Raw genomic sequence first — 10,000 nt, forward strand, 5'->3', positions numbered from 1 at the left:
CTTATGTCATGTCAATTGCGAAATATCTCGTTTGTTGTAACACTTCCTAAAAAACTATTCCATTGGACTAACAATGGGAAGGAAGAAGGCGAGTCGTTCTGCTAATTCCCCATTCTCCAATCAGTCCTTCCCATGGGTTAGTGTCCCACCAAATAATTGGAGGAGTGAAATCCTAATCGAATTCAAAAAAAGCAGTAAGTCCAAGGAAATAAACTAAAAAAAAAATACGTATTTTTTTTTTTCGGATTAAACAAAGGGATTCGCAAATAAAAGTGCTAACGCTACAACCAGTCCATAAATTGTTAAAGCTTCCATAAAAGCCAGACTAAGCAATAAAGTACCTCGTATTTTTCCCTCCGCCTCGGGCTGTCTCGCGATCCCTTCTACAGCTTGGCCCGCAGCAGTACCTTGACCAACCCCAGGTCCAATAGAAGCAAGCCCGACGGCCAACCCAGCAGCAATAACGGAAGCGGCAGAAATCAGTGGATTCATGATAAGTTCCTCACACCAAAATAAGTAAATAGTTAATGATACAATCAACCAATAAATTATGACTTAATTATTCCATCGCTAAGATCTATACAGTCGAAGGAAATAAGAACTCGGAATTGAAGTAATAATATTATTATTGAATCATCAGAACGGCTTCGATATTTCTTTTTTAGTTTTTATTCACAGAATTTTTTTGAATCCATACCATTCTTTTTGAATTTTTCGTTTTTTCTTATTTTCTTGATTGAATCTCTTTATTCAATAGTCACTTTATTTTATTCATTTAATATTCAATTCACAACTACAAAGGAAATGGAGGGGATTCCATTGGAATTCCTATCTAAATTCACAGTAATAGAGCCGCTTAGATATTACATATATAACTAATTAATATCTAATATTACATATACATGTGTTTCTTGGATAACGTAAATCAACCATTCATATCTTACATTTAATCGGATTATAGAATCATTCTTCGAAACATTCACAAGAGTTGTCTTATACTAATTAGAGTACATACATCTAGTTCGGCCCCCCCTAACCAATCCATTTTTTTTTTTATAAATTTGAATTTAGTTTTTTGTAAATCTTTATTTTTTCTTTTTTTACTCGCCGACGCAGGTACAATCAATCTACATGGACAAATTCGTTAGATCGAATCGTTGCATCGAAATAGAAGTATTTGATTGATCTAAGTTCAGGTAATTTATTATTTATTAAAATTATCTTTTGGTCAACCGTTTAATTGGATGAAATCAACTTGAATGGGAATTTTTCTATATAACAATAGCATCTTTTTTAAAATAGCACACCATAATACTATAAGTATTACAATCCTAATTATTATTCAGATTATGATTACTAATATCTAATAATATTGAATATTGGAATTAAATGAACAAAACAATATAAAGATAGTATTCATTGGGGGGGGATAAATAGACCGAACTGGAATTTTAGGAAAAAGATCTTTTCGATCTCTTTCCTTTTTTTTACTTCCCCTTTTGTTTGTTGCAATTCCCTAATACCGCTAATATCTTATTTTTGACTATTACTTCTATACTTTATATAGTTTATATTTATATAATTTATCTATTTATTTTTATATATTATGCTCCTTAAGCAGATTATCTTGATACGCATATATATTGCGTAAGGCTTAAACTAAAAAAAGACTATTTCGAAAACTAGTCAATGATGACCCTCCATGGATTCGCCTATATAAGCCGCAGCTAAAGTTGCAAAAATAAGAGCTTGAATACCGCTTGTAAATAATCCAAGTAACATGACGGGTATAGGAACCACTGAAGGTACTAAAGAAACAAGAACAAGAACTACTAATTCATCAGCTAATATATTTCCGAAAAGTCGAAAACTAAGCGATAGGGGTTTTGTGAAATCTTCTAAAATATTAATGGGTAAAAGGATTGGAGTTGGTTGAATGTATTTACCAAAATAACCTAATCCTTTTTTACTAAGACCCGCATAGAAATATGCTACTGACGTGAGTAAAGCTAAAGCAACAGTAGTATTTATATCATTTGTAGGCGCGGCTAATTCCCCATGAGGTAACTGTATGATTTTCCAAGGTAAAAGAGCACCCGACCAATTCGAAACAAAAATAAATAGAAACAAAGTTCCAATAAAGGGAACCCATGGACCGTATTCTTCGCCAATCTGAGTTTTGCTCACATCTCGAATGAATTCAAGAACATATTCGAAGAAATTCTGACTGTCAGTAGGAATGGTTTGTGGATTACGAACAGCTATAATGGCTGAACCTAATAAGATAGCAATTACAACCCAAGAAGTAATAATTACTTGGGCATGGACTTGAAAACCTCCTATTTTCCAATAGAAATGTTGGCCGACTTCCACACCGGATATATCGTATAAGCCTTTTAGTGTGTTGATATAACATAATAGAACATTCATATTGCCCTCTGAAAAAAATAGAACTTTAAAAAGAATTATTTTGATTCAACCTTCTCTTTTTTCGACTTGCCTAGTTGACTTATATATATTTGTATACCAATTAATTACATAATATCCCTAGTTACTTGTATCTCTTTTAGGAATCATAACCGATTTCATAAATCTATGGAGTTCCCAAAAGAATTTTTTTATTATTCATTATTAATATGAATCAAGGATTTCGTATATAACTAGAACGACCCTCACAAATTGCAAATACTAATTTGTTAAGAATTAATCGGATTGAAGCTATCGCGTCATCATTTGCTGGGATCGAAATATCAGCGAGATCTGGGTCACAATTTGTATCGATTAAACAAATCGTTGGAATTCCCAAAATCATACATTCTCGAAGAGCCATATATTCTTCTTGCTGATCAACGATTATTACAATATCGGGTAATCCAGTCATATATTTGATCCCGCCCAGATATGTTTGCAAGTGAGATAATTGTCTCTTCAACATAGCTGAATCTCTTTTCGGAAGACGATTGAGTCTCCCCATCTTTTGTTCCGTTCTCAAGTCCCTGAACTTATGAAGTATCGTTTCCGTAGTATACCAATTCGTTAACATACCGCCTAGCCATTTTTTATTAACATAATGACAACGGGCCCTTATTGCAGCCCGTGCTACTGAATCGGCTGCTTTATTTTTGGTACCAACAATTAAGAATTGCTTTCCCCTACTTGCTGTATCAAAAACTAAATCACAAGCTTCTGATAAAAAACGGGCAGTTCTAATAAGATTTATAATATGAATACCTTTACGCTTTGAAGAGATATAAGGTTCCATTCTAGGATTCCATTTACTAGTACCATGACCAAAATGAACTCCTGCTTCCATCATTTCTTCCAAATGGATGTTCCAATATCTTCTTGTCATTTATTTATCCACACCTCCTTTCTTTTTATTAAAAAAAAGAGAGACGAGGTGCCCTGAAATAGAAATAAATAATTGTTCCGATGGAACCTTCGTTTCTACCTCTAACGGATATTGGCCATTGATACACGATTCAAACCATTAATATTAATTTCTTTCTATTCTATTTGTTATTTTATTATCTTTATTACTATATACCAAATAAAAATAAAAAAAAAAAATGACCGCAAATACAAATAGCTAAAAAGAAAGGGGGTGAATCCGCTCTTAGGAATCATTCAACCCTCGAAATGATTGTCTCAGTGTATCGTGTAAATTCCTTGAAATGAAAAAATCAAATAATTCTCTGTGGTGGAACAAAATATCTCGCATTTCTGCCTCGAATAGTTTATTGTTTTTGGTTTCCAAAGGAATGTTGGTATGTTGCCTTGAACGTTGCACTAATCCGTTGAATCCCGTACCAACGGGTATCATCCCCCCTAGAACAACGTTCTCTTTCAGACCTTTCAACCAATCGATACGACCCCGGAGAGCGGCTTTTGCTAAAACTCGAGCAGTTTCTTGAAAACTTGCTTCGGATATAAAACTTTGAGTATTTAGAGATGCTTTCGTTATTCCCAATAAGATAGCTCGGTAACAGATCGCTTCTTCCAAAGCGCGCCCTGTTCGTTCCGCCCGCAACAATTCAATCAGTTCTCCGGGTGAAAAAACATTAGACATTCCCTCTTCTGAAACCAACACTTTTGATGTTATTTGACGCACAATAATTTCTATATGTCGATTATGAATCTGCACCCCCTGAGATCTATAAACTTTTTGGATCTTATTAACCAAAGAGATACGCCCTTGCACTATAGTTAGCTCAGCACCAATCAAGAATCTCCAAGGAATTCCAATAATTTTTGTTATACTCTTGTTCCAACCCTCAATTCTCTTTTCTAGGTTCATCGATATTGAATCAATCGAACGCACTTCTAACACTTGTTCCACTTTTGGAAGACCTTGCGTTATATCCCTAGATCTCGATTTTTCATATATAAATGTAACTAATGTATCTCCTTCGTAAAGGATTTCTCCATAATGGCCATGAACGGTTGCTCCCGGAGTGGCCAAATAAGCTTTAGCTGATCTTATTACTACAGAGTCAATTTGAACAATTAGAACTTGACCCGATTTTAAGTGCGGTCCGTTTTTGGCTATACATAAATTTTCACAAATAAACTGCCCAAGGCTAATTATTCTAGACGCTTCTTCACAATAATTATGATGGAGAAAATTCCAATTCAAATTGAATGGATTCAAAACGATGTTACCGCGCGGATCGGGATTATTATAAATAGAAACCCTACCATTTTCATCCATTAAATAATATTTAAGCACTTGAAAAGTCTGTTTGAAATTGTCAAGTTGTAAATATTTAGTTACCGAGATCTGATTATAAGTTATTAAATGGTAAAATGAATAAAAATGCGCAATTTGAGGGGTTCTTCCTAATCCTAAAGGTCCCAAGGAATTCCTAATTGGAATTAGACTATCTCTTTTCATTGATTCTTTTTTTATTACATCATTGTAATATTTTACATCGTTGAATGGACCCATTTGAAAACAATTAGATGATGACAAAATTATAAAAGATTGGCATTCCTTATTCCTCTTCAACAACGTACGAATAGTTACTTGATTTTGGCTAAGTGATTGTTGAATCCCTGCCTTGGAAGAAATAGAATAAAATGGATTGATACTGGTGCGGTCTGGCCTCTTATCAAAGATCAATCCTGAACCTGACGGATCTTTCCTTTTTCTGATATACGAAATATGGGATTTCACTAAATCGATTCGCAGGAAATCTCGACTCATACCATTTGTATTTACTTCAACAAAAGAAGCGTGGGCCTCTTCGACAGAAGAACTTTTTTTGTCTTGTTTCCAATTCAACAATAAACAAGTCCGAACTAATTGAATACTTGTTCCATAAATTCCCCGAATTGGTTTGCCATTGCCATAAAGGATATAATTGACAATTCTAAGTTCCATATTATCCCTTTCGTGCAACAGATCCTGGGAGAAAAGTGTTACTAAATTTATACCGTCCGCTATCTCATATATGATTACGGGTCGAGCCAAAACAAAATACTTTTTCTTGTTAGGTGGGATCCATTGGACATAGATCCAATTTTTCAATTTTTTTTTTGATTCCTTAGCATTTTTTTTTGCCGCTCCAAGCGGGAGCAAGATATCATTGTGTCGGGATATCTTATCCATCTCTCCAGGAAAATGGATATCTCCAGAAAAGATTTTAAGTTCAATCCATTTTTTTTTTCTCTCCACTCGGACCAATCCGCCCGCTCGGCTTCTTGTATTTAAAGTGATTCGTGTATCTAGTCCAATGAGACTATTGTTCTGTACCATTATGGAAGAAGATTCTGGCAAAATATGTACTTCCTCGGGAATGAAAAAAAATCGATCTATTTTCATTTGGTATTTTGGCTTCAATTCTTTGACTCCTCGATACTCAATCAAATCCTCATTTTTGAGGATGGAATGCCCCCCTGTAGTCCCATATTTCGTAATGCCTGAATTCTTTCTTCTGTATTGAAGATCATCAAAATAAGCAAGAATACTTTTTTTACGAAAAATACCATTTCCGGGTATTTCAATCGAAACACCGGAAAGAGGCATTAGCCCTTTTTCTCGTTCTGGAATCAATTGTAATGGAATGATGAATCTATTTCTTCGTCTCTTTGCCAATAAATAAAAATTTTCGTAGAGAATAACAGGATATATTAAATTACAATGACCCCTTCGATTAAGTTCTGAATAATCAGGAATCTCACTTTGTTTTTTTTTTTTACCAAAGATATCTGAACTAAAGAATTTTTGTCTTACTTGATCATTATTTCCTGACAGACTAGAAATAGATCTTCCTTCAGCAGAAAGAGAATGAACGCTAATTTTATCTTGATCCTTTTGAAGCGAAAAAGAGGCTACACTAGAGCGGCATGAACCTCCTGATACTATCCATAAATGACTTGTTTTTGGTAAGAGATGTACATTGCTGTATGTAAATTCCGGTGCATGGTATACATCGGTACTCCAGTGCATTTCTCCCTCTGAGTTAGAATAAATATGTTTTCTAACCCTCTCCTTAAAATTAAACGTATAGGTTCCCGCGCGAATCTCAGCAATAACTTGTTCTGATTGTACATATTGATCGTTTTGGACTAAAAGAAAACTTTTTGGCGGAATAGTGACCTTGTGTAGAATATCTTCACTCTCAATAGTTACATACAAGTATATATAACATATAAAAGCGGGATGCCCATGACGTGTACGTGTGGGATGAACTAAATCTTCATTGAATTTCATTTTTCCATTGGAAGGGGCTCGTACATGTTCTGCAGTACCCCCTGTGAATACTCCGCCGGTATGAAAGGTTCTTAATGTTAGTTGAGTGCCGGGTTCCCCAATAGATTGACCCGCGATAATACCTACAGCTTCTCCCAATTCGACCAGGCCCCCATGAGTAGGACTTCGGCCATAACATAATTGGCAGATCCAAGATGTACTACTACAAGTAAAAGGGGTTCGAATAGATATTGGTTGTGTTTGAAAGGTTAGAAATCGATTGACAAGTCCAATCCCAATATCTTGATTTCTAACGGCAATGCATCGTGGGCCCATATATATATCATCTGCTAATACACGACCAATTAATGTTTGTATAAAAATCCTTTCCGGTATCGTCCCATTTTGAGGACTCACAGAAATACCTCGGATAGTACCACAATCTGTTCTACGTACAACAATGTGTTGAACAATTTCCACAAGTCTGCGTGTAAGATATCCAGCATCTGATGTTCGTACAGCAGTATCTACAACTCCTTTTCGGGCTCCGTAGCAAGAAATTATATATTCTGTTAAAGACAGTCCTTCACGTAAATTGCTTTGAATGGGTAAATCAATCATTTGTCCTTGTGGATCCGACATTAACCCTCTCATACCTACTAATTGGTGTACTTGAGATGCATTTCCTCTAGCTCCCGAAAAAGACATCATATGTACTGGATTAAAAGGATCAGTCATCCTAAAATTAGGATTCATTTCTTGTCGCAAATATTCACTTGTAGCATACCATATCTCAATGGATTGTCGTAATTTTTCTACTGCGTGTACATTTCCATAATAATGGTGTTTTTCCAAAACCAAACTTTGTTGTTCCGCATCTTGGACTAACCATCCCTTAGAAGGTATTGTTAAAAGATCATCAATTCCTAATGAAATGGATGTAGCAGTGGCTTGCTGGAACCCGAGGGTCTTTACTTGATCCAGAATGTGTGATGTATATGCCATTCCGAAGTGATCTATTAATCTGCTAATAAGTCGTTTAATGGCAGTTCCATCTATCACTTTATTGTGAAAGACCGTATTGGCCCGTTCTGCCATAAGTACCTCCATATTCCGCTGAGTGGGGTTCGACAATGGGTTTGAGTCAATGATTGGAAAACGTCTTTTTCTCGATTTAAATTCGCGTAAAAATTCAGGAACTATGGTCCTAATTGAACCAGAGAGACACTAATTCACATCAGTGTCATAGAATTACTTAGCATAAATACCATACTATTAGGTTAGGTACCATATGAGCAGGTCCGGCACAACCCTTGGATAGCTTCTTCGATTTCTCGATAAAGAGAAATAGGACCAACCGTGGTTCGAATGTATGTACAAAGAATTTCTTTTTTTATACTTCTTACTATTAAGTAGTGCTCATAAATCTCATGATAAGTACCCAAAGATTCATAGTGAACTTCGATAGGAGCTTCTCTTGAAGCAATAACGCGTTGGTCTAGTTGCCACCGGAGCCATAAAGTACTATCTAAATTGATTCTTTTCTGACGATAAGCTCCAATTGCATCATAGGAATTACAAAAAAAGGGTTCTTTTTCTTTCGTATACTTATAGCTATTGGCATCCATTTTTTCATTTTGATAATTTATGCGATTACATGGATTATACCTATTTGCACAAATACCTCGGCGATTCCCGCTCGTTAATACATAGAGCCCAATAAGCATATCTTGGGTTGGTAGGGAAATTGGATTCCCAATAGATGGAGACAATAGATTCATATGAGAAAACATAAGTAAACGAGCCTCCACTTGAGCCTCCAAAGATAAAGGTACATGAACCGCCATTTGATCCCCATCAAAATCTGCATTGAATCCCTTACAAACTAATGGATGTAAACAAATAGCGCGCCCTTCCACTAAAATGGGGTGGAATGCCTGTATGCCTAATCTATGCAGAGTAGGTGCTCTATTCAGCAATATGGGGTGCCCCTGCATAACTTCCTGAAGTATTTCCCATACAATTGACTCTTTTTCCCGAATTTTACTCTTAGCAACTCCCATGTTCGAAGCACGATGTTGTCTAATTAGACCACGAATTACAAATGGCTGGAAAAGTTCTATTGCTATTTCGCGAGGCAATCCACATTGATGTAATGAAAGGGAGGGACCCACGACAATGACAGAACGACCCGAATAATCCACCCGTTTGCCAAGCAGAGTCTCACGAAATCTTCCCTCTTTGCCTTCAATTACATCCGAAAACGACTTGTAAACCTTATTATGACCGTCCCTCATTGGTTGTCCGCGGATTCCATTATCAAGAAGTGTATCCACAGCTTCTTGTACCAATTTCTCCTGACACATTACTAATTCCCCCGGTGTCGATCTACTTGTTGCTAATAAATCGATAAGAGTATTGTTCCGATAAATAACTCTTCTATAAAGTTCATTAATATCCGAGCTCATTAGTTTACCCCCGTCTATCTGAATGATCGGTCTCAACTCGGGAGGAAGAACTGGTAATAGACATAAAACCATCCATTCTGGTTCTATATTTGTTCGAATAAAATGCTTAGCTATTTCGATGCGTCTAACCAAAAAATCCTTTCTTCTTCCAACCTTTCTATTTTCCCACTCATTACCCGGGGGCCCTTCTTCCCCTAATTCTTTCCATTCTACCAACGAATAATCTATAATAATTCGCAAATCCAGATCGGCTAATTGTTCTCGTATAGCACCTGCTCCAGTAGACATTTCTCGATTTCGAAATGCATCGAAGCCTTGGGTAGTAAAGAAAAGTGGGATGCTGTATTTCCAGGATTGGATTTCATATTCGAATGAACCTCGTAATCGTAAGAAAGTAGGTTTTTTAGCTATGGGCCTAGCAAAAGAAAAATTTGGGTAGGATCCTATAGGATATCCCCCTTCAAAATCGGACGTGAAAGTTTCCTTTCATCCGGCTCAAGTAGTTACACCAACTAAAGATAAAGAAAGGAGTTTCCACTTTATTTTCTTTATCTATAAAACGGAACCCCCCCCCCAAAAAAAAAGAAAAGATCTACTCTTTACTCAAGTTTCCAATTTAGACCAAGCAACATTTCATTAATTCATTTTTTTTTTTTCTTTTTGTAGATTTCGATTTTATTTTATGAATTTTTTATTCAATTAGAAATTACGACGTAAAATCAATGAAATGTAAAATTCTTGAGTAGTCTACGTCCCTTCGAATGAGAGATACCCTTACTTAATTCTTAATTTCATTCAATTAAAGTAAAGAAGTACCTTGGAATTCATAAGGGATTTA

At 35.7% G+C, this 10,000-nt stretch overlaps 5 protein-coding genes across 5 annotated transcripts in view; all 5 read right to left on the minus strand. All coding sequences in view use genetic code 11, as the record gives it.

Annotated features, from left to right (window-relative positions):
• Nucleotides 1-246: 246 nt before the first annotated feature.
• Nucleotides 247-492, minus strand: atpH (ATP synthase CF0 subunit III). Its single transcript has one exon. It carries the CDS (start codon nucleotides 490-492, stop codon nucleotides 247-249), a length of 246 nt encoding a protein of 81 aa, YP_009733739.1.
• A 1,194-nt stretch (nucleotides 493-1,686) lies between these two features.
• On the minus strand, nucleotides 1,687-2,430 carry atpI (ATP synthase CF0 subunit IV). Its single transcript has one exon. It carries the CDS (start codon nucleotides 2,428-2,430, stop codon nucleotides 1,687-1,689), a length of 744 nt encoding a protein of 247 aa, YP_009733740.1.
• Nucleotides 2,431-2,641: 211 nt separating this feature from the next.
• Nucleotides 2,642-3,352, minus strand: rps2 (ribosomal protein S2). The gene has a single exon. It carries the CDS (start codon nucleotides 3,350-3,352, stop codon nucleotides 2,642-2,644), a length of 711 nt encoding a protein of 236 aa, YP_009733741.1.
• Nucleotides 3,353-3,616: 264 nt separating this feature from the next.
• Nucleotides 3,617-7,804, minus strand: rpoC2 (RNA polymerase beta' subunit). Its single transcript has one exon. The coding sequence runs from the start codon at nucleotides 7,802-7,804 to the stop codon at nucleotides 3,617-3,619; it is 4,188 nt and encodes a 1,395-aa protein (YP_009733742.1).
• Nucleotides 7,805-7,974: 170 nt separating this feature from the next.
• The window catches only part of rpoC1 (RNA polymerase beta), a 2,873-nt gene continuing 847 nt past the window's right edge, over nucleotides 7,975-10,000 (minus strand). The window contains exon 2 of the mRNA in view: nucleotides 7,975-9,600. Coding sequence (YP_009733743.1) covers nucleotides 7,975-9,600 — 1,626 coding nt within the window. The remainder of the gene's footprint in view (nucleotides 9,601-10,000) is intronic.

Source organism: Quercus robur, chloroplast (genome assembly GCF_932294415.1).
Source record: "Quercus robur cultivar Fastigiata chloroplast, complete genome".
NCBI classification, from domain to species: domain Eukaryota; kingdom Viridiplantae; phylum Streptophyta; class Magnoliopsida; order Fagales; family Fagaceae; genus Quercus; species Quercus robur.